This window comes from Protomyctophum parallelum (genome assembly GCF_964188405.1).
Source record: "Protomyctophum parallelum genome assembly, chromosome: 14".
In the NCBI taxonomy this organism is placed as follows: Eukaryota; Metazoa; Chordata; class Actinopteri; order Myctophiformes; family Myctophidae; genus Protomyctophum; species Protomyctophum parallelum.
Genome location: NC_139709.1, coordinates 20,085,443 through 20,112,724, shown reverse-complemented (window position 1 = coordinate 20,112,724; position 27,282 = coordinate 20,085,443). Strand labels below are relative to the sequence as shown.

Sequence of the window (27,282 nt, the reverse complement as noted above, 5' to 3'; positions counted from 1 at the left end):
AAATAGCATTGCACTTTAGCTCCACCTAGTGTCTACCAGGTAGCCTACATTTGTCCCTGCAATCTGCAGTGGACTATTCAAAACCATCTTCTTCACAATCACAGTGGTGGAAAAAGTAAAAAAGTACTCATAGTTTTTACTTAAGTAGAGGTAGCAATACGGCAATGTAGAATTACTTAAAAAGTACAACACTGGCATTAAAATATAATTACAGTTCAGAGGTGGACAGAGTACTCAACCCCAGTACTTGAGTACAAATACGAACTGGTCAAATTGTCTCCACTACAGGTAAAAGTAGTCAAAATGTTACTCAAGTAAGAGTAAAAAAGTACTTAGGGTAACCGTGGATATGCACGGCTTGGGATATCCGTGGATATATGCACGGCTTGGGATATCCGTGGATATGCTCCTGAGGAGTAGGATTCTAAAAACGACTTATAAATCCTAAAATCTTGTTTATACTACACTGTGCAACGGTCCTATGCTGGAAAATAGCAGATATGCAAACTCACAGCACATCTCATTCAAGACACTGAACTTGCAGATCTGCCATTTTTGCCATCCAAATGCATTATAGGCTATGGTTAAATGGGCCCTAAGAGATGCAGAAATTAACTAGAAAAAGTGCCCTTCTGGGCACAGGTCTCCACCAGGAGGATAGGAGAGTGTGTGATGTTTGGCAAAATGTTTAGGAGTAATTTAACCCATTTGTTTGTGTGTGTGTGTGTGTGTGTGTGTGTGTGTGTGTGTGTGTGTGTGTGTGTGTGTGTGTGTGTGTGTGTGTGTGTGTGTGTGTGTGTGTGTGTGTGTGTGTGTGTGTGTGTTGTAGCGCCACCATGAGGCTGATTTGAAAACTGTCAAGTGGCATTTGACAGATTTTGTCAAAACTGAGGTACTTATTGTGGCCCCTGACAATATTGTGCCTAAAGTTTTGGACTGCATCAGGCCCCTCAAACACAATGTGCGTCCAAACATCAGGAACCTTGGTGTCAATTTTGACCAATCCATGCACTTTGACACTCATATTAAATCAGTTACCCGGACATGCATTTTTCACCTCAGAAACATTGCCAAGCTTAGAGCAATAGTCTCACACACGGAACTGGAACAAATTATCCATGCATTTGTTTCCTCAAGGCTTGATTATTGTAACTCTCTTTTCACCTGCTTAAATAAAACCACCATGGACCGCCTTCAAATGATCCAAAATGCTGCAGCCAGACTACTCACTATAGGTCCAGCAAATTCTGCCACATCACTCCAATCCTGGCCTCCTTGCATTGGCTTCCGGTGAACTTCAGGGTTCAGTTCAAGGTACTTGTGCTCACCTTCAGAGCGATGCATGGTCAGGCCCCTGGCTACTTGATTGACCTGGTACCTCGTTATGTGCCCAGAAGGGCCCTTAGGTCTGCAAATCAGGGTCTATTAGACCCACCCTCCACCAAACTAAAAACTAAAGGTGACAAATCATTTCAGGCCTAGCAGCCAAACTTTGGAATGCTCTCCCACTAGCACTGAGATTTTCCTCCTCTGTGGGCATTTTTAAAAATAGCCTCAAAACGTTTCTTTTTAAACAAGCATTTGTGGATGGTTCAACCTGATTTTAATTATCCTACCTTTTGTTTTATGATGTACGTATGATGATCATATTGTTGTCCTGTTGAGCTGAATTGTACAGCACATGTTTTATCTGCATTGTTTTGCTTGTTTACCTTGTTCTGTATTTTTATTGTATGTAAAGCACTTTGTGAGTCCTCTCTGTGAAAGGTGCTATACTTACTTACATTTCTTCCTCAGCCTATAGTGGGAATAGGCTGCATGCACGGCTTGGGAAGCCGTGGATATTCACGGCTTGGGAAGCCGTGGATATGCACGACACTGAACTTGCAGATCTGCCATTTTTGCCATCCAAATGCATTATAGGCTATGGTTAAACGGGCCCTAAGAGATGCAGAAATTAACTAGAAAAAGTGCCCTTCTGGGCACCAGGAGGATAGGAGAGTGTGTGATGTTTGGCAAAATGTTTAGGAGTAATTTAACCCATTTGTTTGGGTTTGTGTGTGTGTGTGTGTGTGTGTGTGTGTGTGTGTGTGTGTGTGTGTGTGTGTGTGAAAGACGCAACTTGGCCTGTTGTAGCGCCACCATGAGGCTGAGGGCCTGAGGCATTTCTTCCTCAGCCTATAGTGGGAATAGGCATGCACGGCCCAAGCCGTGAATATGCACAGCTTGTGGAGAAGAGCTCAATTTGGGTGTTCCCAATCAATGCTTTGATTGTTCTTAATATTTCTCAAACGACCTGCAGGTCATTCTCTGGGGTGTTTTGGAACCAAACACATGTAGCCTATATTCAACGTTTCTTTACCTATACAGGTGAACCCGAACTCGAGAACCGTTCGCCCCACCGACTTCAAATTCGACACACACGTTCCACACACCCACAGGGAGTGCAGTGCCCGGTCTCGAGTCGGTCGGACCCACGGTAGTCCAGAACCGCCACAAAAGGCCTTTTTCATTTGGCGGCCATCTTGAAAAATGGTGTCCATTTTGTTTTTTCAAGTGGACAACGTACTTTTCTGAGAGAGTAGGTTCCGAAGCACTTGTGTGCCAATTTTGGTGCTTGTACCATCAAGTGAACGATTCTCATGAAATATGGACTTAATATCCTCCACTAAAATGGTAGCTGTCTGCACAGTAATTGTACTATTGTCAGAGTTGCTTGCTACACTATACTTCTGCAACACGTGTTGCAGAAGTATAGTGTAGCAAGCAACTGTGGTCAGCCTGTCTGTCGTTGCCGTGGTCGGCGCGTCTATCATGCGCTGTATATTGACTGGCTGTTTGATTGCAAACTGTTTTGTGGTGTCTGCGCCCGCAATCTTCACAGTGAATGCCCTGCGTTCTTAGCCTGGTTAATAAACCAGACCGAATCAGCCGTTGGCAAAAATAAATTTGCGTTCTACAATTACGCGCGACATGCCTGCCTACCAGACATACAAAACACCGGCTGCCTTGTTTCATCAGTGTTTCTCTTCTTAGTTCAACAGTCAGTTCAGTACAGTTCTTGGATTTGTGATTACCATTACAGAATATGCATTTTGAATCATCTCTGAAACTCGCAGCATGGAATGCAGGAGGTCTGGGCAGTCTTGCAAAATGGTCTGTTCCACACCCCTGTCCAGTTGGCGGCAGTAATGCACCAATAGCTGGTTTGCCAACGGTCCAAAAGCCTAAACGAAGAAGGAAATCATCAACATTGGCAGCCTTGTGTTTTACCATCACTGACGACGAAGAACTTCTTCGCTGAGTAAGATGTTTAAATTATATTCGCTTTAGCGCAATGAAAATGTAATTTAATTTCAGATACAATAGTTTGATCTGTCATAATGTTAAACGGAGGAAAGTGAACGCCCACAGCCCCACCCACACGTATTCTGTGGCTAATGGTAGCAGAAATAATTTAACACATGTTGTTGCCGCATTGTCACGTTTTCATCTGAACGGTCTCCTTATTTATCTATATTTGTTCATGGTAGACGAGGTTACTAGAAAAGTCGTTCCCAACTCCTGTTGTGTTAGGGGCTGTGCTAATCGTTAGCTACGTCTAATACTAATAGTTAGCTACAGTACAAACAAATCCATCATCGTTTGGTGTCACCGTGAAGTGACGCAGACAGGCACACAACAACCTAGGCTAGGCTACAAGCCTAGTACAATTAAGTACAACATATTGCTTAGATGCTTCTGTTTTGTCTCTGGTGGGGTCATGTCTTTGTTCCTGCCTCAGCCATATGTTCCCTCACTACCAAAAACACCTTGAAGACCTTAACAGGAGCCCTCGTACAAGGTTTCTTTCCTCACTATGCATGCACCTCAAAGGCCCTTAAAACTAGGCTCCAGACTTCCCAAAACAAACTGGTCAGTCTCCTACTTGGCCTCACCCCCCGAACCCACCTCACCCCTGCCCACTTTGACAGGCTGGAATGGCTTGGGGTCGACAGAGTACAGCATCTTGCAATGGGTCTGGTGACTCTGGTCCACAAGATTCGATACACCACCAAGATACCCATGTACCTGTCTAGATACTTTTAATGTCAACGTCCACACCCACAACACCAGAGGGAGTGCAACAAACCATGTTCAACCCAGATTCGGCACAAACAAGGGACTAAATTATTTTCGCTCCTATGCCACCAAAATGTGGAACGCCCTACCAACAGTCATTAAGACATGCGAATCCCTTGACTCCTTTAAAACCGCTCTCAAAGGGCACCGGACGGCTGCAATTCGAAATTGGCCCCTGTAAAATCTGAATCCCCCCGACCCCTTTTTCCCCTCACTGTATATGTTTCTTTTCCCTTTTTACCTCCTTTATGATGAATTCCTGTTCTGTTCTTTTACTATATAGAAGTGTCTATTTGTACGTCTCTAAATGGTTTGATGAATTGAACAAGGTGGACCCTCTTGTAAACAAGTGTAATGCTTAATTGGGTCGTCCACTCACAGTTAACAACAGTCTTTGTATTGAGTTTGTGCTTGAAATGTACTGTTAAATAAATAAATATTTCAATCAATCAATCAATCCCTAACATTTTTTTATAAGCTCAGTAGAACAGCACATAAGTTATTTTTTGATTTGATTTATTAACAGTTTGTAGAATTACAGTACATTTCAAGTACAACTCAATACAAAAACTGTTAACTGAGTGGACGACACCATAGGGCCCACCATTTTCAATTCATCAAAACATTTAGAGACGTACGAATATACACAACTATATAGTCAAAACTAGGGAGGGAAGGGAAACTAAGGAAATCATCATAGAGGAGGTAAAAAGGAAAAATAAACATACAGTGAGGGGGGAAAGGGGTGGGTGGGGGATTCAGATTTTACGGGGTCAGTTTCAAATTGCAGCCGTCCGTAGGTGCCCATTGAGAGCAGTTTTGAAGTAGTCAAGAGATTTGCGTGTCTTAATGACTGTTGGTACTTGGTATGGCGTTTTGGTGGCATAGGAGCGAAATTACTTTAGTCCCTTGTTTGTGCAGAATCTACGTTGCACATGGTTTGTTGAACTCCTTCTGGTGTTGTGGGTGTGGACTTCGTTTCATCTTTCCGTGTCAAAAGTAATGCAACTTCTTTTGCAATGTAGTTAAATAAAAAAAATGAAAAAAGTAGGAGATAAATTAAATTACATACAATTAAAAAACTAATTTTTCTGGAAAATATCTTCTGTTTAAAATATCGTGAAAAATCATATCGTGAACCTCATATCGTGACACGAATCGTATCGTGAGTTGCGTGAATTGTTACATGCCTATTGATGACTATTTGTGTTCTTGCTTACTGTAAATCTCTCTGAATTAAGAGCATTATATTAATAATAATAATTTAAATTGTTTAACAGTTTATTGTTGGTCGCACGGCGCTTAAGATGCTGTCGTTCTCCGAAAATAGCCGATATACAAGCTCACAACACACTGTATGGGGATGCGTGTATTAAAATGAGTATGCTATTAAAAAAACGAGTAAAGAACTTTCCTTTTCAAGCAAGATATGTTGCTATTATAGCTAGCTAAGAAGTTATGTCAATTGTAAAACGTTAACGACCAGTTGACACGTTAGCACCCTGACTATTTGACCTGAATGGAACAAAACCTGAATTAATCATTAGTAACACAAGTATATTCCTGCCATGAAAATTCAATGAAAAGGGTCTCTGAATACATCCAAGGTAATAATGACCACCTTTACAACTGAGCTGCCATATTTAGCTTGTTGGCGTTTTTTGTTTGTTTGCAGTATAATTGTTCTTACAGAAATCAAACTGCCATTAACGTTTTTTCTTTTTTACAGATATAACATTCAAAGAAAACCATTATGGATTCTCCACGGCAACCTAAGGGGGGTAACCGCAATCGGGAGGCTAAGCGTGGCCAGAACCACTCCATGACTCCCCCTCCGAAAGACGCCTATGCAAGACTCCTTAGCCAGCATCACAGCAGCAAGTTCAGGTCGTACCTGGAGCAGTATGCACAGGGCTTTTCATTACAGGGGGAAGATAATGGACCGACTGCGGCACTTGGAGCCTACAATGACAGACCGGACATACCACAGTGGAAGAGGGACCAGGCTTTAATCGACTCCCCCGACTCTAATGACATCTCCCTCCCCTCCCCCTTTAAATGCAAAGGAGAGAACAGCTCGCTGGCTTTGTACATGGAGAAACTGAATAGCCGAGGTGCCTGGCAGGACTCTGACAGGAAGCAACAGGCCATGCCCGGCAACAGCAGACAGCGGCACGGAGAGAGGAGGGACACTGCCACCAGTCAAGATGGAGACGTGGAGTCCGGGGAGGAGTTCGCCTCTCCCAAACCACGAGACTCCCAACAGCACCAGAAGCAGAAGAGGAACAAAGACCTCCACAGAGATGGCGCCCTGAGTCACCAGGGCAGTGCATCGCCGATGAAAACCAGCTGCAGCGGCCAGGAACAAGAGAAGAAAAAGTCAAAGAAGAAGAAGAACGTGCCAAAGAACCAGGAGGAGGAGAACAGAAGGGACGGAATGATGATGAGTGCTGCAGTCGATGCTGACATTCAAGCGCTCAAGTCACCTCACAGTAAAGGCAACAACATGCAGCAGGCAGCCCAAGGTACACAAAGCTGTCTGCAAAGGAGATCTGTTCTCTCTCTGGTTGTGAAGCTGAATTTGCAGTGTACTGAGTTGCATTAGTCGACTAGTTTAAATAGACATCAATCATGAACGCAAATTTAATTGGCTACTCTGGGATTGGGAATTGATTCTGCTTATCGGTCCAATTCTGTATCGATTCCCTTACTGGTTCCTGATTTTAATTTTCAATGTGGAAAAAGGATAGGCCTACACAGGTTATATTATTATCTTTGGATCAGAACACTGTAGAATAAAATGTATGCAGGATTTCTGCCTAGTATTATTTGAACATGTTTTCCTTTTCAGCAGCATATTCAGCTGATGTCATTGTTTTTGCAATGAGCAACTTTGCCAACATGCCAACATTGATAAAAGGAATAGATAAGCATACAATGTAAATTCTCTTAGTTATGGATTCCGATTCTCTAATAATTGCAGATCCCATTCCTAGTCTATGATTTGATTTCCAGGGAGGTGGGGTTAACACATAACATGTTCCTGATCACAACATGAGGATTATGGTGCATGTGAATTTTCTTTCAGCCTGTGGTTCCCCTGCTGACAAGAACAATAAGTACGGCAGAGGGGCCCAAGGGTCAAAGAAGCAAATCTTTGAATCCTACATGACCTCTGAGGAAGTTTCCCATGGTCTAAAGAGAGGACAACTCATTCAGGTGATGTTAGACATCATTATCTAGTGAGAATGGCACACATTGACAATTGCTGTAATTGATAAAGCACTTAGTAGTAGAGCCAGTCATTCATTGCATAATTAATTGTAAATATCTTATATCGTCATACATTTTCTTTCTAGGGAGCATTAAGAATCAACGCCAAGAAATACCAGGAGGCTTTCCTCCCATCTCCTGTAAGTTGTCGCATATTTGGGGGGGGGGGCATATTGTCAGAGACATATTGTCTTGAAACTGTTGTTTAAAACTGTTACTTTTCAGGATTAAAATAAAAAAATAGAAGATCTACAAGCTCAATACGCGTTGCTCCGCGCCACATTTTGAGCTTGTAGATCTGCTATTTTTGATAGTATTATTAAGTAAGGCATTCATTTATGAAAAAACATGTTAAAAATATGAAGATGAGATGTTTTTACCCGACAGCTACGATATATGGTTTGTAGAATGGAGAACTGGGGAATATTGCAGACAAGCAAATGCTATAACATTTATAGCTGGAAGTCCATGAATATGTTGATATTTCCCTCAGGACGGCACACGTGACATATTCCTGGACGGGACTGTGGCTCGTAACAGAGCTCTCAACGGCGACATAGTGGTGGTGCAGGTGCTCCCACGGGATCAGTGGAAGGTAAGACTTCATAAAAATATTTTATTTATTAACACCCCGAACTCCCGCAGTTATTTAATCCATTAAATCATAGTGCCCAGCGATTTATAGCAGCGGAGCACATTTAGCGACGGACCGGATGTTATCCCGGATGTGGCTGAAAGTAGCTAGATGTAGCCAAAACACTCTTGAGGCGATCAACAACAACGGGAGGTATGATTAATTATATCGCGAGTTATTCATGTTTTAAGATTTTCCATCCCGTCGGCTGAACAGTATGTAAAAGCTTATGGAATTAGCTTTCAGACTGGGGAAAACACCTGCTAAATCGGCAGGTGAACAATGCTGGTGTCAGGGCAACCATATTTTGATTCCGTAAACATGCGTTTATTTGTGTAACTGCTTCTCCTATTAAAAACACACCAACAGTGATTATATCTGCAGCAGGGTAATGTCCGTCTATGTACAGGTTGTGAAGTCGGACACAGACTGTGAAGGTGCCGCCGAGTCTCAGGCAAAGGCGGGGCAGCTTCCCAGCCCCGACGTTATAGTAGAAGACAGCGACCACGATGAAGTTATCAACAGAGTTAAGAGCATGTCGCTCTGTGCCAAAGGTATTGTATTGGTCCAGTTACTGCCTGATCACTGCTGATGGAAAAACCAAAATAAACACTCAGCAGTTATCACTAACCTTTCTAGCAGGGACTGACTTAGTAGAGTAGGACATTTCCACAAGGGCTCATTAGGGACCCTGGATCAATAATCATAAGGCTGTATCATCTGTTTGTACATTCCAATCCAGACAATGGGGAAAGGGGAGGACACCCTGAAGACCCTTCAACCCCACGACCCAATGGAGAAATACTCCAAATGACGGCCAAAGTAAGCTTGCTTTAAACAAGGACCAGGGGAGGGCGATCTCTGTTGCTGCACTAGCAGATCCTACAGGTTGCAAGCAAGTTGTGTAACTGGGTCGGATAGCGTGTTCTTTAGCATGCGTTGCGCTCTGTCATATGAAAAGAACACAACTTCATGCGTAGGATGAGACATGCTCGTCTACACCCTCCCTCATGACCAAACTGTAGTGGTTATCAGTGACGGGGCCTACATGGGATGTGCATTACAAATACATTGGTCATCATCATCAACTTTACCCTCCATGTCCCAGGTGGTGTACATCGTAGAGCAGAAACACTCCAGGGCTGCCACAGGTTTCCTTAAATTCCTTCCCAACAAGCCCATCGCCATGTTTGCCCCCGTGGACCACCGGGTGCCACGGATCAACGTTCCCCTTGCTGACTGTCCCGCCGATTTCAGCTCCCGGCCAGGCGACTACGCCAGCACATTGTTCATCTGTCGTATCACCAATTGGCCGTCAGACACCAACTTTGCTCAAGGGTGGGCACACACCATTATATATATATTATAGCCATATACTATATTTGACTGCTTTCAAACTGTTTTCCATATTTAGGGAATATATGTCATAGGAAAATGTTTAAACGGTTTAAAAATATCTACAAGCTTGTTTTATTGCAGTTTTTGCACCTCCATTTAAAAGCATTCAGTTATTGTTGAAACTAAAGTTGCACTATTATGTAATAATAGGCAGCAGTATGTTCATCTCTTATCTACGTGTTTCACCCTCAGCCGTCTTGCAAAGACATTAGGGCAGGCAGGAGAGATCGAGCCAGAGACTGAGGGCATCCTGATAGAATATAATGTGGATTTCTCGGACTTCCCAGACGAGGTGCTGGGCTGCCTCCCACAGAACCTGCCCTGGACCATCCCACCCGAGGAGCTGACAAAGAGGAGAGACCTGAGGTGAGACTGTGCAGCTTCAGACATGCTTTTATTCCTTGAGAGAGTGTTAAAGGTCTTCGGATCACTAGTCTGTTTTTGAAATCCGCTGTCATAATATCTTTGTAGTTTTCATACTAAACGATTGATCGCAGACAAGGGATCACACACTGCAAGAGTTCACCAATTATGCGCTCCAGACCCGATACATTAGTTTTTATTCCAATTAACTTTGACGTCTCGCATACATGCAGGCTCCCGTGATACATGTGCGAGACCGACACAGGACGCTTCCCTCTCTCTCTCTCTCTCTCACACTATATGGAGTCGAGTGGGTGGGGTTTAGCGAAGGGCTAATTATTGTCTCCACCAGGCCGAAGGCATAGGGAGAGAGTATGTTTTTCACTCCATCCATGTGTGTGCGTCCGTCCGTCCGTCCGTCTGTTACCAGCTAATCTCCGGCACCGTTAACCTGGTAGATACCAAATTTTGCACACACACTCCCTGGATGCCAACGAAGAACCTCTGCCCAGTTTTGTAAAACATTTTTTTATATTACTCCAGATTAACTAGGCTGAGGAATATATCCCACCCTTTTCACATTGGCCTGTTATAGCACCACCAACAGGGCAGCTGTTTGTTTTGTTTCTTAACACATTTTTGGAACAAAATGCCTCAAATCATCTGAAATATATTTTGGGTGTGAGCTTGTAGATCGGCTATTTTCAAATAGCTAATGTTGTCTACTCTACTGTATACATGCTTGAAGTGGTTAAATAGATTTTCATGATATTTATATATTTTGCTGGGGACAGGAAAGAATGTATATTCACCATTGACCCGGCTACTGCCAGAGACCTGGATGATGCATTGTCTTGCAAACCACTCCCAGATGGTAAGTGTATTGGAAACCAACTAATAGGCGACTGTGTCTCAGGAGGTAGAGCAGGTCGTCCAATGATCCCTGGGTCGGCGGTTCGAATCCAGGCTCCTCCTGTCCACATGTCGAAGTGTCCTTGGGCAAGACACTGAACCCTACATTGCCTCCAATGAGTCGGTCGGTGTAAGCTTGCCACCATTGGTGTGTGAATGTGGGAAGTGAGGACGCTGGCGTCGACTGTTTGCCGCTTCACCTCCCAATGTATGAATGAATGAACCATTGTAAAGCACTTAGAGCACTTGGAAAAGCGCTATAAAAATGCAATTCATTATTAAGACTATTTTTGAGTGGTGGCACACAGTCTCCAAAGAACAGCTTTGTGTGTCCATATCCCATATGCATGTTCACATGATTACGGCAATACTATGGCCCTAAAGTGTCACTGACACACACAGACCCATTGACCACTGCAGCGCACGCACACACACACAGACCAGGAAGGAGTGGTCATTACAACCCGCCATAGCTACCACTTACTTCACATTATGGTGTGATTTATTTTTATTTTTTAACCAGTAGCACTAAATACAGTATACCTTCAGAAGGCAGTGATCAGAGCTACTGCTGTTGCGTGGTTGACTTTGCTAACCATTTAAACCGATGTTCATGTTTTATGTTATTAGAGAAAGTAAAAGATGAGTGTTAAATTGTTTTCATTTGCTGCTTTCTTTCGTTTTAGCGATTTTAGCTATTTTTGACGGGGGGGGGGGGGGGGGGGGGGCATTCGAACATGGGGCTAAATGTGTATTGTTTTACAAAGTTTAAAGCGATTTTTTTTTTTTATTATTTACTATAGTCCTCCTAGACCCCAGGAAATTACATCTGGCCACAAAAGATCACAGGATCTACTGAATGAAAGAAAGCAGCAAATGAAAAAAAATTCTTTTACATTCTCATAATAATATAATAACAACCTAAAACATGAACTTTGGTTGAAAAAAACTAAAGTTGTCCTTTAATTTAAAGCTCTTAGTGTTATTTTAATTATACAACAATGCATGCTTTACAGCAAAAACTATGAATCAGATAAAATAACCCCATGTTAATAAAGGATTGTTGTTAGTTTATTTGGATCCCCATTAGTTACTATCTTAGTAGCAGCTTCTCTTCCTGGGGTCCACATAACATGAAAACATTTTACATGACAGTATAAGAAAAACTGTTAACCATGATTTTTGTAATTCATTTTATTTATGTAATCCCTTATGTATTGGCAGGTAATTTTGAGGTGGGGGTCCACATTGCTGATGTCAGTTACTTTGTGCAAGAGGGCAATGCTCTGGACACCATGGCCAGCAAGAGAGCCACGAGTGTATACATGGTCCAAAAGGTTTGTTCTCCATAACATCACGATTCTTTTTTGTTTGATATTTTGTAGGCCTCTATACTTGGTCCTCTCCTTTTTTCCTCTCTTTGCCAAAAATCTACAGTAAATGTACACGCTCGCAACGTGCTGTGGGCTTGTAGACCTGCTCTATTTGTCGATAGTTTGCCCCTTATGACATGCACAGACTTGGGACCCTATAGGGTTTATGTGGTCCTTATGACATGCACACACTGGGGACCCTATAGGGTTTATGTGGTTAACTTATGACATGCACACACTGGGGACCCTATAGGGTTTATGTGGTTAACTTATGACATGCACACACTGGGGACCCTATAGGGTTTATGTGGTCCTTATGGCATGCACACACTGGGGACCCTATAGGGTTTATGTGGTCCTTATGACATGCACACACTGGGGACCCTATAGGGTTTATGTGGTCCTTATGGCATGCACACACTGGGGACCCTATAGGGTTTATGTGGTCCTTATGACATGCACACACTGGGGACCCTATAGGGTTTATGTGGTCCTTATGACATGCACACACTGGGGACCCTATAGGGTTTATGTGGTCCTTATGGCATGCACACACTGGGGACCCAGGGGTTTATGTGGTTAACTTTGTATCATCCTCTGTCAACACTGTGCTCCTCAGGTGATCCCCATGTTACCTCGGCTGCTGTGTGAGGAGCTGTGCAGTCTGAATCCTCTCACCGACAGACTCACCTTCTCAGTCATCTGGACAATCACGCCGCAGGGGAAGGTATACTGTGTGCCAGTGATTGCCAATCTGTTTTTATTTTAAGGACCCCCGGTTTACTATGCATTAGGCCCACATAACTCCCTTTGTACACTCAGAGTTACGTAACAAATCCTTTAGCTGATTGCCCCCTGTAACCCCCTCAAGGACCCCTAGTGGTTCCCCTGACCCCACCGCTTCATGCTCCTCTACAGCTTCATGCTGTGTCTGTTCTCTGTAGAGTCACTTCTCCACTGCAGTTCTCAGCATACTCACCTTTTAGGTGTTATTGATAACCTACTCACCTTTTAGTGAAAGGTTGATCACCTAAAAGGTGATTTTTGTGTGCTGAGTATTAAAGGTCTCAGCATACTCCACTTTTAGGTGTTATTAAAAGGTAACACCTGAAATGGTAGCATGCAGCCACATTTAGTAAACCTTTAATCAATATTGACCTATTTCCTGCCTAACCCTTTATCAGAACATTTTATTTATTTATTGGGCTGTAGTGTACAGGTTATAACAAGATAATTTATTAGCGTTGGCTCTAACTTAGCATTCTTTTTTAACCATCCGGTCACTCTACCCCTGAGCCACTGCTGCTCTGAGTAGACGCTAAGTGCATTTCCAGCATGCAGTGCGTTTCCAGCATGGCTTAAAAAGTATAATGATTCAAAACTTTGTGTGTGGTTTGTGCCTGTATTGTGCCATTTTAACACTTTCCCATTTCTCCCAGATATTGAGCGAGTGGTTCGGCCGCTCGGTGATCCGCTCGTGCGTGAAGCTGAGCTATGACCATGCACAGGGCATGATCGAGGCCCCAGACAAGATATTCTCTCCCGAGGAGCTGCCGCCCGTGGCCTCCGAGCACCTCATTGACCACATCCATCGCGCTGTTCTAGACATGCATGCTATCGCCAAGAGCCTCAGAGCTCAACGCTTCATAGACGGAGCCCTCCGGCTGGACCGGGTTAGTTCTGGTTGATTCTAATTTGATTGTTGTTTTTTGAGTTTTTGTTGTTTTATTCAGCAAAGGTTGAAATGGAACCGCAATGGCACACATAAACAGATGTGCGTTAACCACATGAACCCTAGTAGTTATCCAGTAATTTGAAGAGGCACAATTGTTGACGGGCCAATTGTCTTGTTTTTGTTTTAATAAATGAGTACCTACTATGTGTCTGTTTTGTGTTTCAGCTGAAGCTCTCGTTCACCCTGGACAAAGAGACCATGATGCCGCAGGGCTGCTATGTTTACCAGTACAGAGACAGCAACAAGTGAGTGACGAACTCTTCTCACAAACATCTGTGTCAGACTCTCACTCTGTACCCTATGTCAGTGGACCCAAAATGATTCAAAAATATAAGAAATGTGACCTCTGAGTACTTTTCCGCCAGTGCTGCCTTCACCATGTGAATGCAGAAAAGTAGTTTCCATGGACTCTCTGTCGTCTGTGTCAGGCTGGTGGAGGAGTTCATGTTGCTGGCCAACATCGCCACAGCGCACCACATCTACCGCGCCTTCCCAGAGCAGGCCCTGCTCCGACGCCACCCTCCTCCCCAGGCCAAGATGGTGGAGGAGCTGCAGGAGTTCTGCGACCAGATGGGCCTCGACGTCGACTTCTCCTCGGCTGGAGCTCTGCATGTGAGTGTATTGCTGGAAATTTTGTGTGGTGTCCAATTATGTCTGTGTTAGATGTGTAAAAGTGAAGGAATATTACTTTTCCTGTCAATCGGTGGTTTTTGTTTTTCGCACTGTGAGGCCTATCTGTATGTCATTAACCTCCTATAAATGCGCACACAGTGGGCAAAGCTTAGACACAAATACAGCCATTGTTAGGCTCATTGGACACTAACACTGCATGCTTTCATGGAGGTTGTAGTGAGGTTTAGGTTAAATCCTTCAAAATTGCTATACGTGGAACCTCGTATGCATTGTTTTATGTATTCTTATAGAAGGGTTTCTGGGTCACATGGAAGCAATATGTAATTTATTGCACCCTGCTATTTAGTAGTGTGCCACTAGACCAGAATGAGTGCTGCTGTAGAGGTAAATGGATCGCTTCCAGGGAAATCTCTCTAAGGAGTGGTTATGCCTGATTTATACTCGAAAATGAGTGTTGTGCGCCAAAAATATTTTCACTTTAGGGACAGTGTTTTCCCCACGGCCCAATTAAGTAGTAAAGGAACGTTTTCACTTAGCCCTGAAACATGACTGCCATGATGATTATCATGACAGTCATGAAGTAACTGCATCCTGTTTTTGGCGCTCGCTACATTTACAACGTTTCCGTATATATAAACATTTGGAATATTCAATATTCAAATATAAAGTACTCACAATTTGTCCCACGGGTGTTAGTTAGTTGCAGCACCAGCGATTAGAATTGCTGCATTCCGCGTTGTTTAATAAAAAGCATTTTTGTCCGAGCGCCCCGGCTATTTTTTTCAAACGGGGTTCGTTTGGGGAAATCCACAGTTGCACACCGGGAGCGCACTCGCCTATTAGTCTGTATTAGCAGGGCGGTCAGCGTACCTATATCGAACACACCAAGTGCCACCCTCCTCCCGACCGATAGGGGCGCATAGTTGAAAGCCAATGGCAAAATAACAGCTCGGATAAAAATGCTTTTTATTAAACAACGCGGGATGCAGACATTCTAATCGCTGGAGCTGCAACTAACTAACACCCGTGGGACAAATTGTGAGTACTTTATATTTGAATTCCGAATGTTTATATATACGGAAACGTTGTAAATGTAGCGATCGCCAAAAACAGGATGCAGTTACTTCATGACTCTCGTATGAATACGAGAGTCATGAACCATGGCTAGTTTTCACTCAGTTTGGAAGTCTCAAGCAGACATTGTTTGTTTTTATTAATGACTGTAAAAAGTGTAAATGTGTTCTTGTCCTAACCCTCAGAGGAGCCTCCGTGATGTCTTCAGTGACGATGAGTATGCCACTGCTAGGAAGGAGGTCCTCACCAACATGTGTTTCAGACCTATGCAGGTTGGAGGAGTCATACAAAATACAATATACTGTACACACATACTGTGTTAGATTTTTATCTATTAAGAATTATAAAAACCATGATATCTTGGGATCCATATAGAAATGGCGTTTCTATGTGCATGTGACCAGCCTGTGAGTCATCTATGACGTATGACTCTAACTTTGGGAAATGCTTCAGCCCGGCCACAGCCCCTTTGACTTCCATTATGAAATGAAAGTTTAAAATTTCAAAAAGTATAAAGCATATGTGACAAATGAATAAATGGCGCAGATACTTCTGTAGCTACTGGCAGTGTGCATATAAAGTTTGGCACTCATCGGTCCAGTGGTTTGCGAGATTAGCTCCACAAAGCCACACACAGACTCTTATCACATAGACGGTTACAGTAGCCTTTTGCAGAGCCACGCCATAAAATCCGAAATTGCATAAATATTCAACTGCCATGTAAGCTCCAAGTTTAACAGATTAAATAAATTGCCCTAGTGAGGACACTTGGTCATTGGCCGTCTGCTGTTGACCATTTGATAGATAAAAACCTACTAATTAACCATCCGATCAACATTATAAAGCCGTCAAAGCAAAATTGCTGTTACAAAGCCATCTGATCAGAATTTGGTGGCGTATAAAGCCACCAGTGCTGTCGCATAGATTGCCATTCAGAACTGCAGTGTTAACACAAACACATTCTTTGGCATATTAATTAAAACAAAAAGAGAAGTTGGATTGTTGGAAAAAAAAGAGATTATGATATGTTGTCAAAAACCATTTGCCAGTATGTTTATTGTTTTTTGTTTTTTGTGCATGCTGCCATTCCCTTGGGGTTGATAATAATCAGTTTTCCTCTGTGAGCCTTTCAACAATAATTAATTGTTATCTTCCAGATGGCACTGTACTTCGGCACAGGTGTTGTCCAGGACGAGGCTCTTTTTAAGCACTACGCCCTCAATGTTCCTTTCTACACGCACTTCACCTCGCCCATCCGACGCTACGCTGACGTCATCGTACACAGGCTGCTGGCTGCCTCCCTGGGTGGGTTTCAGGATTATTCAATACTTTCAAGATTTGTTTTAAAAGATATACAAGCTATTATATACAGATACTGTATAAATCTGCTATTTTTGAATAGCCAATGTACGAAAAAGGGCTTAAATGATTGTGACAGCATCACAATCATCACAATCATTAACACATTTTGCTAGAGACCCTCTGGGACACCCCCAAGGCTCTGAGCCTATGTCCAGTTTTGAGGGTTTGTGTAAACTCGAACATTGTTTTGCTACCATTAACTATGACTAGTTTTGAGTGTTTGTGTAAAAGAAAGTGTGTAAACAAAATGAGGACGCAAATTGTGATTGGCCAGAATGAGATGATGTACAGTATGATAAGAGCGCCCCTCACTTCACACGGGCGTGATTTCCTTTTTACTTTGTTACGATGGAGGGGTTGGGTTTGAATTTGTTAATAGGAATCCTAATTTTCAGGTCTGATTATTTGTCTCTATACTTTAGCCACACATTGATTATTTAAGTCAGTACTACACTGGTCAGTAGACATAATTATGTAACATGTTTCCTTTCCGTGTGATGCCTTTGTACTCCTTTGTTTTCTTTTTGCTGAGCAACACATCATAATTTAAGCTTAAACTGGGACTACAACACTATTGTCAGTTTGTTGTCTACGTTATTTTATCTCATTCTCTCTAAACGCAAATGGCGATTTGCTACAAAGGCATGAGACAAGCGTGTCTTGTTTGAACAGTGATTTCATTTGTATCACTTCAGATACAGAGAGTGATGTGGAATAGCAATGCAGAAGGACAAAGCAACCTCAGATCTCACACTGGCTGAAAAAGTGGCTTGCTCCGTTGTCTATAGTATATAAGTGTTGTGTGTGTGTGTGTGTGTGTGTGTGTGTGTGTGTGTGTGTGTGTGTGTGTAGGTTGTGGCCATCGTGTAAGGCTGACCGGAGATGCGATCGACAAACAGGCATCCCACTGCAATGACAAGAAGACCGCCTCTAAGAGAGTCGGGGAGCTCAGCACAGAGCTGTTCTTTGGTGTGTTAGTCAAGGTATTTCATCAACAAACCCACTTAACATAATCTCACTGCTGAATGATGCGTCTACCATTTTGCTTTGGCTCTTAAGTGACATGAGTTTTAATGCCTTGAGACATAAAGCTGTCTTCGGACATTGATACTCTTTCAGTTATTGGAAAATAAGCTAATCATATCGATAATGCATGGCTGGCCTTGTAGCCATTTACATAGTTCAAGGTTAATGCCCATTTCCTTTATACATATTGGGGGGCAAAGACACGCATAGAAACAAGCTGAGCAGTGTACGGCATAAGTTGGAATAAAATGTTTATGAATAATAATCAAAACGGGTGTCACTGGATGCCAGTGATTAAATTGCATTGGTGGTGGGTGGGGCATTCGCGGCAGACTGGTCGGTTTATTTTATTTGATCCACCATCGTTCTTCTCTAGGGCGTCCAGTTTGCAGCCCAGAACCAAAGGATCCCAGCCCTACTCATCATCTTGTTTAGCCTGTTTTTATCCACAGCCTTGATGCCCCAGCCAGCACACAACACAAATACATAGAATGGTTGACGCTACAGCCGAGTCGTAGACGGTCCTCAGTAATGACCTGCAGCCTCCGAAAGACCTGAACCTCCTCTTTAAAAAGAATGCATCTGTCTTGTATATTGTCCCTATTTGTCCAGCTTGCCAAAGAGAACTGCTATTGATTGATTGAATACATTATTAGTCAGAAATGTCAACAGCTCGAGGTACCGTCAGACATTAAGGCTGTTCCATCCAGGATCCATGTCCATTGTGGTCTTATGTATTCAGACCTTGTTGAATCATAAAAACGAATGAAAAATGAAAAACTATACTAACTCGCATAAGCCCCTCTAGGTTTTTTCTTCACCGGCACAATATATCGGTCGTCTTTCCTAGGGAAAGACCTGCTAGTATGTTGTGTATGATTGTCTATATATGTTCTGTTGTGCAAATTCTAATGACAAAAAAAAAACCCTGCCCTGCCGGAGAGTTGTCCGGGTGTTGAGTTGACCTGCTGTCCTTCTGTGTGGGTGTTGACCTGTAGGAGTGTGGTCCACTGGACTCTGAGGCCATGGTGATGGGAGTACTGGACCAGTCCTTTGACGTGCTGGTTCTCCGCTATGGTGTGCAGAAGCGGATCTACTGCAAGGTTGGGCTGCTGGCAATATTTAACTTTTCTTTGCATTTTTGTCCCCCTCTCTTAGTTAATTATGCTTAATTTGTATTCCTATTAGTTTATTTGAAATAAAATGTTCACTGCAATGAAGGTAAGCACAGCAAATGGCTGTCGATTGCACTCCTATACCCTTTATTATTTAATCCTTACAGAATGTATTATTCTAGACTAAGTGAACTAGATGATGCAAGTCTGGAATACATGATAATAATCATAAATGTTATGATGACCTCTCTACAACTTCCCATACTGTACCTTCTGTTCTCACGGTACCACTTGTATTTTAAGTTGATGAAGATGCCTCCTCCATCATTACGCACGTTCCAGAATATCGATATTGTGATATAACACGATACTCCTATTACTGCAAAAATGATCGATATACTGCTGGCAAATATCGATGTTGTTTTACACCATGCATGTGGTCTATGGATTTCCCCTGTTGCCACAGAGTGTCCCGTCTGTGGTGGGGGTGCTATTGAGATATATATGAGGGTAAAGTGGGCAGGAGTAAACAGTGAAGAAGGGAGCCATGCACAGTTGCACACACAAATACATGCTTGCACAGTGCACACACAGTCACCCACGTAAAAAACACTTTGAAGTCAACTGAACACACACACACTCCATTATTATATCTGCCAATATAGCAATACTAATAATGATAATATGATTTCTGGTTTACTTGCATATATCCTAACCTCTGATATTAGCCCAGGATTTAATTAAATTTGATTGTATTCAAACATCGTAACCACTGATATGAGCCCAGGATTTAATTTCATCTTATTGGATTTGGATTATCAAAGCAATGAGAACTGACATGGGCCCAAGTTTACAATAAACACACATTTCATGTAGTTTTATTGTATTCTTATCAAAGCAATGAGAACTGACATGGGCCCAAGTTTACATTAAACAAATTGGTGATGCTTGCTAAGCCCTGCCAGGTTTACATAAAACAAGTTGCTACTTTGTATCTTTTCTTGTGGACAGTTTGCAGTCAGTGTTGTACTGTTAGGAGGAGGCACTATGCAATGCATGCCTGTTAGTAATGCACAACAATCAAATACATTTCTGAATAATGCATAATTCCAGATTTCTGCCTTTTATAGGTTTTTATTTTTATTTTTCAGTTACAAATATTGTGAGTGATATATTGTTTATTACATTCCTTGCAATATATCGAGTACTGCAGATATCATGTATCGTGATATTATCGTTATCGTGGGCCACATATCGCCACAGATCCTATCATGGCTTATGCCTAGTTTCCTACTTTCCGTTCCATTGCAGTCGTTGTCAGTTGTCACTTATTTTGCTCCATATATGGCCACGGCCAGTACAAAATTCATTCCATATGTTGATCTGACCCCCCATGCCAAAGAGCCAGCGCTCGTCCAGCAGTCTGCCGTCACGCAGGCGGATGCGTGCACACAACCTCGCCCTTTAGGGCTTCTCACCCTCAGCGCATCTTACTCGTAGTATCATCATCATCATACTATAATTCTAACAATGTCTGAATGTCAGAAACACCGCCGTATCTCCTCATTGCCTGCACCAATCGCTCCCACTTTTCACACAGGCATTGACCGAATGAATATGGAGGTCTTAACGGAGCCCCTTTTTCGATTTGACACATTCATGATTTTTTTTTTTTTTTAAGATATTTTTTTGCGGCTTACGCCTTTTATTGATTTTTGAAGGGACAGACAGTAGGCTGACAGGAAACGGGAGAGAGATGGGGGGGTGACATGCAGTAAAGGCCGTGTCGGGTCCGGGAGTCGAACCCGCGGCACACTGCGACTGGATTACCAGTCCGGTGCCCAGACCGTTACGCTACGGCCTGGGCCTGACACATTCATGATTAATAATGAATTTATTGGCCCAGGCCGTAGCGTAACGGTCTGGGCACCGGACTGGTAATCCAGTCGCAGTGTGCCGCGGGTTCGACTCCCGGACCCGACACGGCCTTTACTGCATGTCATCCCCCCCATCTCTCTCCCGTTTCCTGTCAGCCTACTGTCTGTCCCTTCAAAAAAAAATCAATAAAAGGCGTAAGCCGCAAAAAAATATCTTAAAAAAAAAAAAAAAATGAATTTATTAGTGAATTAACCTCGCACCCTCACACACCTCCGCCCCTTAGCGACACCTGCATCACAGGCCACCGTTCTCACCATTACCCCACTGCCATGCTTCCTCTAGCTACCGCCGCAACACAACAAAGACTGCCCTATACAATTTGGCGCCGTGTGTGTGTGTGTGTGTGTGTGTGTTGCATCCTTTGGCCGTCTTCTCCTAATAAACCACACCGTTTGCACACATCTCACCATGCACAACACCAACAGCTAGCCTGTCCACACCTCAACCACTACTTTGCATTCATATTCATGTCATATTTACAGTACTGCGGCCTTCACAGTGAGCAGGATATTTCCAACCCCCTCAATGCACCTACCCTTTTTCACACCGCCCCCAGGCAGGCATCTGACCACACGGGGAAAACAACAGCAGACGCATACTACAGCTATTCCCAGGGCTCGACAGTGCGACTAGGTACTCGCATTTGCGACTAAAAATATCACCGTGCGAGTTGTAAAATTAGATTTGTAGCACAGGTGCGACTACAGGATTTGACCATTCAATCGTGATAAAGACAAGTCTCTGTCTACAGTGCACATTCTATAGTCTCGGTTCTATACCTAAATTTATATTTCTGAACGGCGGTGTCGTCGATCTGTCCCTTTGCTCCCACCGCCCCACCCCTCCCTGTGTTGCTGCTCAGTTCTCTTCCCTGTCAGCACTCAGCAGCGGAGCGAACGCATCAGGGTAGCACAGAAGACAGAAGGAGTTGCTAGGACCCCGACACGTTGAATACTAAAGTTATTTAGAAAGTTTGTAATGTTAAAACATCACTTGATATAACTTTTAACCAAACGTGGGTGAAACAGCATGCAGCCGCGCACGTAAAGAGTGCACGTGCGCACGCACATGGAGTGGACGGATTGATTGATATACCAAAACAATCCTTGCTTAGCACCTCGCTAAAAGCGTGTGCGCAGCGCAATACGAATGACCGACCGGACCTGGCTGGATATATTAGTCAGTGCCTAGCTCAGGTCCATAACTCTAAATGCAACGCTTCTGAACTGAAGCAGTCAAAGCCAAGGAGAATATTACATTACTAATTCACCATCGAGTAGCCTCTGCACTAAATGTCACACTCACATGATAGAACAGCAAGATAAAAACGGATAGTCTGTCTGTCTGTCCATCCATTCATAAAATGAATTGACTATCTATCTATATCTATCTGCATACCAAACTAATAGTCTATCAGTATAAAAACAAATTGATTATATAGATTATATAAAAAATATGATATCCAGATGAATATCAATATTGTGATCATTTCTGAAAAGATATTGTGATATAATATTTTGTCATATTGCCTGCCCTTACCTCACCTCATATCACTTTATTAAAGAAAAATCACACCTATGTGAAGTGAGGGGCACTCTTATCATCATACATCATGATTTAATTTACGTCATATTTAGCGGAATTTTCACCTAATTTCGTTATCGCTTGGACACCCAGCAACATATCCATATCCACTTTTGTGCCCAACCCAACTTCCCAAGACCATCTGTAAACAATTCCCCACACTGAACATAATTTGCTGTTCATATATTCAGAACGGGTAAGGACTAGTTAATATAATTATAGATAGATATTACGATAATGTCACAATCCTCTGGTTTCCACACAGCCCTCCCTATGATTATATGATATTGTCAGATTGAAATGGTCTGTGTCTTTTGTCTCCATTAGTCTGTAGAGGGTTTGGAGACATTCCAGCATCACAAGGTGGGCAAGAAGTCTGAGCTCACACTGGTCTGGGCATCAGACGATCCACAGAAACCCTCAGAGCGACAGGTAAGGCCTCATTTACAGATCTTCACACACTGTCATGCAATGGAGTATAAATTGAGCTTAAGAACAACAGCTAATAAGCATAGTGAAAGCCATGTGTTACTAAAATGGCATAGGAAAAGTGACATACAATAAAAATGTTCTGTTTAAAATAGCATACAAAGCATTAAATGCTGAATAGAAAGTTGCCCTATGTTGAGTTAAAAAAGAGGTTATCAAATGGGGGTCTGTAGCCTAATGCATAATCCATTTCCTTGAATTTTTTATATTTGAGACAATCACTGTATTTGATAGTGTTTAAAGAACAACTTATGCTACTTTTGTTAAAGTGGACGATGTCCATTGGAGGACATGTACATTTACTTACTTACCGTAATTTCCGGACTATAAGCCGCAGCTTTTTACCCATGATTTGAACCCTGCGGCTTATACAACGGTGCGGCTAATCTATGGATTTTTACAGCTAACGCAGAGCCATCTCAGGCTCTGAGCTAACGTAGCTGCGGCTTATATTCAGGTGCGGCTTATAGTCCGGAAATTATTGATTTTGACTCTACATTTCAAAGACACCCACTTTACTTTTGACTTCACTACATTTTAGGAAGGTACCCTTAGGACCCAGACTTATGGGAAAAAAACATTAGCCACTTAAGTCCTATTTTTATTTTATGTACCTTTTCCCCCAATACAGTAATGCATTGATAATAAGAAAATGTACTTTAATTTGTACAAAATCACAGTATTTTGTTTTATTTAATTACGTCCTGACTTTAACAGTATTTTTAAATGTAATTTCTCCATGACTTTAACTCTAAAGTACAAATTTGACTGAGCAACTTTCACTAGCAGTTGAGTAATGCAATTTGACCTTGAGTATCTATACTTTGATTCAAGTACTGGAGTTGAGTAGTTTTTCCACCACTGACTGGCTATGTCCCGTACGTTTTCTGTTGTGTTCATTACAGGTCATTTCACTCTTCACCTTAGTGGAGGTGCAGCTGAGAGCCGACACCGTGGCCATGAAGTACACCGCTCTGCTCAAGAGACCCGAGGAGAAGGCATCATAAAGCCGCATTCACATGTGTCATAGGTACATCACGTGTCATACATCGTTCACATGTGTCTTAGGTACATCATGTGTCATAAATCGTTCACATGTGTCGTAGGTACATCACATGTCATAAAAGAGAGAGAAAAAACTGCAAAGATTTACATGTATGCTTAAAATCAATCTTCATACTATTCGTGCCCAACACTCCTGCTGACAGGTGCTGCTCCAGCCTGTAGAAGTATGTGCAGTGATACCGCCCAGCTTCCCTTCCCCCGAACACGCTCCAACTGTGTTTGTATATAGACGCTCGACAAAGCCGGATGCACCGCGGTGGATTCGAACTCCCATACTCCACTGACAGGTATTTTATCACTGCCCCACTTCCGACGGCTTGAATCATGAGTATTTATAATGCATTTCAAGTAATGTTTGACCCCAGGTCCAACTGTGAAAGCTGGTTGTATGGTTTAATTTGTTTAATTTAGTGAAATGGTTTCATCATAACAGTAGAGGCGTAATCTCTACAGATTTTAATACTGCTCAACAAGTCATTCAAAGAAGTCAGTTCAAAGTGTCCTGCAGTCACTAGGACAATAATGTATTTACCACCTCAGAACCTGCATATAACTTTGTCACTCGAGAGTCGAGACCCAAAAGATACATTTGGTGTCTCCCCGGGACCTATACAAATGGGTCTGTCACCCACTGTTTGGGAAACACTGCTTTAATAAAGGGCAATTCTACATTCTAGACACAGATCCATTTATATCATTATAGAGGTTTCGACCAACTGTAGTGCCCACTAAGGCATACACCCTAATGAAATATTGGATTATTTCTGTAGTATTGTTTAACACAATGATGGGAATGACTTGAATATTTTGCCTCATTAATGCTGCTGTAAATTGTAATTGTGTGGCCTTGTTGTCTAAATGAGTTTTATTTTCAGTTGCTTTGGTTTTATTTATTTAAAGTAACCTCCATCCACAGTGGAAATGTACAGTATGTGAAGTCAATGCTGAGCCCTGTTTTCTTAAAAGATGTATAATCATTTGCCACCTTCTCTTTTGAGTTCATACTTGAACCCAGGCCTGTTTCTATTTGGCTTCAATGTGATGAGCTGAATAATCCTTGCTAGCAAATTGAAGTAGCAGTGTACTGTGTGGCCTACCTATCCTTTATTGAGTGTGCCTTTCTTTGCTTTAATTCTCTTGCACACACACGTGTCATGATCCTAACTCAAAAGGGATGATTTATTTGCAGTTAAAATCCACACCGTCAAAAGTTAAACCTCTTAGTTATTTTTGGGTTACACAATTTAGATTTTATTTTATTTTATTATTGAAGCATTTTATAATGAAAGTGCGTTAATAAAATGATATTTTCATTTTAGTTAATGTTTTCATTTTATGTTTTTATTTTTTATTCTCAAATGTATATGGTCTTAATGCAAAGATTGACTGAATTGGACATCAAAGCATGATACTTTAATGTACGGTATTTTAAAATGGCAAATGTTTAAGTTTGTGTTTTTCAAAGACTGGAGCTAAACAGAAGTTTACTTTGACATAATGTGGGACCTAAAACTGAAGGGGGGAAATATTTGTGCAGTAGTTGACTTACTCAAATGTACACATTGGGTCCATTAAATGTCCAAGTAAAAACTGTTACATTTGACATTAGTATTCATCACTGTTAGATGTAACTTTTGCTCTGATCTGTAAAGTACAGTAAAAGTACATATGCAAGATGTGTGTAACAGTACTGTTCTATAACTTCTGTCCTTGTGCAGATCAATAAATAGATCCAAGGGATACATCAAACTGATATTTTCTTTATTATTGGGTATAACGGAACCTAAAATCACGTGGCTACCTCATCTATATCAGTAGTCAGTCATATTAGGAAAAGTACTGAACATTAGGTTTACTTACTGCAGTGACTCCCATCTGTTTATTCAGGAAGGTGAAGGATTAGTATATATTCTTGATTATCATGGTGTCTGAAATTGATAATTCATAAACACACCATGGCAACTGAAGTGAGCGGTTAGAATGCTGGTGATAAGCTATTGCCAATCTGTCAAAGTAGTGTACTGGCTTTGAACTTGATTGGGGGTAAAAAAAAAAGACATACAAAAACCACCCGTAGTTCAATCTTGGTAATCACATAGTTACACAAGTCTGTTTATATTTTTGCATGTTATTGTACATGTCTCATCATTCATTATATCATTTTGGGTTGATTACATTAGATACAGTACAGTACACCCATCACAGTCTTATCCATATCTGTTTAATTGATAATATGCTATTGATGGGCTACTCCTACAGATTAGTGGCCTGTGTAAACTATGGTTCATCAGTCCAGGAGCCTACCCGTGTTTTAAAGGATTTATTGTGATGGTGTCATATCTATTGCACAGCCAAATTGACACTCAAGGTTGTACAGTGTGTAGTATATTGGCCCCAAGCTACACAGTGTATAATAATAAAAGTACTTTGGAGTTAAATTAACACTAAGAGTTTTATTGTGTATACTACTAGTAAATAGTAACTGAACCTCCTGCATCATCCACCCAATTTTTCAGAGAGTTCATTTAAGAGTTAATTTACCTGATTTATTGAGACCCGCCCAGAGTTTTAGTAGAAGCCTACCTATAGTAATGGACTTTCTAAGAACTTGAAACTTTCTTCCAGTAACTGACCAACAGTCATTCACCCCCGTGAAGCATGTACCATTTTCATATTTGACAAGATTTACACGGTAAGCTAGTAATATTTATGAGAGTTGGTAACTCCTATCAATGTGTAGCCCATTATTGTCTAATCACTATTTAGGGTGAACGAAGAACCATCTAAGTCCCTACTCCCTACTAATTATCCATAATGTATAAATTATGGATAAGGGCCCGGGTCAGGACAGATGGGCCTTTTTGGGAAGTGGTCAGAATAAATTATGGATTTAGATGGTTATTCGTCTAATCCAACATATTGCTTAACAGTATTTTCACTTGAAAAGTGGGATATTATAGAATAATTGCTAATTTCAAGAAGGTTAGAAGTTCGCAAGGCTAGAAGGTTCCGCAGTCACCTACTATTTGTGATACATTTCATATACTTTTATATACACTGGAAGCCCATATTAAATAAAAGTATCCAACGGATATTTATGTCTGCTGGCAATTCCTCTGACTAAATTAATTGCTACTCTACTGGAAGGTATACCTGGTCCTTCGATTACATATTTACAGCTTTATT

General features: G+C 41.9%; 1 protein-coding gene across 2 annotated transcripts; it reads left to right on the top strand.

The window, feature by feature from the left end:
* Nucleotides 1–3,229: 3,229 nt before the first annotated feature.
* dis3l2 (DIS3 like 3'-5' exoribonuclease 2) lies at nt 3,230–25,825 on the top strand. Of its 2 annotated transcripts, XM_083782531.1 has the most exons (22): nt 3,230–3,304; nt 5,852–6,647; nt 7,211–7,341; nt 7,482–7,535; nt 7,889–7,990; nt 8,439–8,583; nt 8,772–8,851; nt 9,138–9,367; nt 9,620–9,793; nt 10,585–10,664; nt 11,927–12,039; nt 12,695–12,802; nt 13,515–13,748; nt 13,976–14,055; nt 14,239–14,422; nt 15,703–15,789; nt 16,675–16,822; nt 17,732–17,862; nt 18,904–19,008; nt 22,870–22,974; nt 23,937–24,061; nt 24,240–25,825. In XM_083782531.1, the coding sequence occupies exons 2-21, from the start codon at nt 5,876–5,878 to the stop codon at nt 24,036–24,038; spliced, it is 3,165 nt and encodes a 1,054-aa protein (XP_083638657.1). In that variant the 5' UTR covers nt 3,230–3,304; nt 5,852–5,875; the 3' UTR covers nt 24,039–24,061; nt 24,240–25,825. The 2 variants fall into 2 exon arrangements, with proteins under 2 accessions (XP_083638657.1, XP_083638658.1); XM_083782532.1 differs by lacking the exons at nt 22,870–22,974; nt 23,937–24,061; nt 24,240–25,825 and having other exon boundaries at nt 18,282–18,934.
* The last annotated feature ends 1,457 nt before the right edge of the window (nt 25,826–27,282 follow it).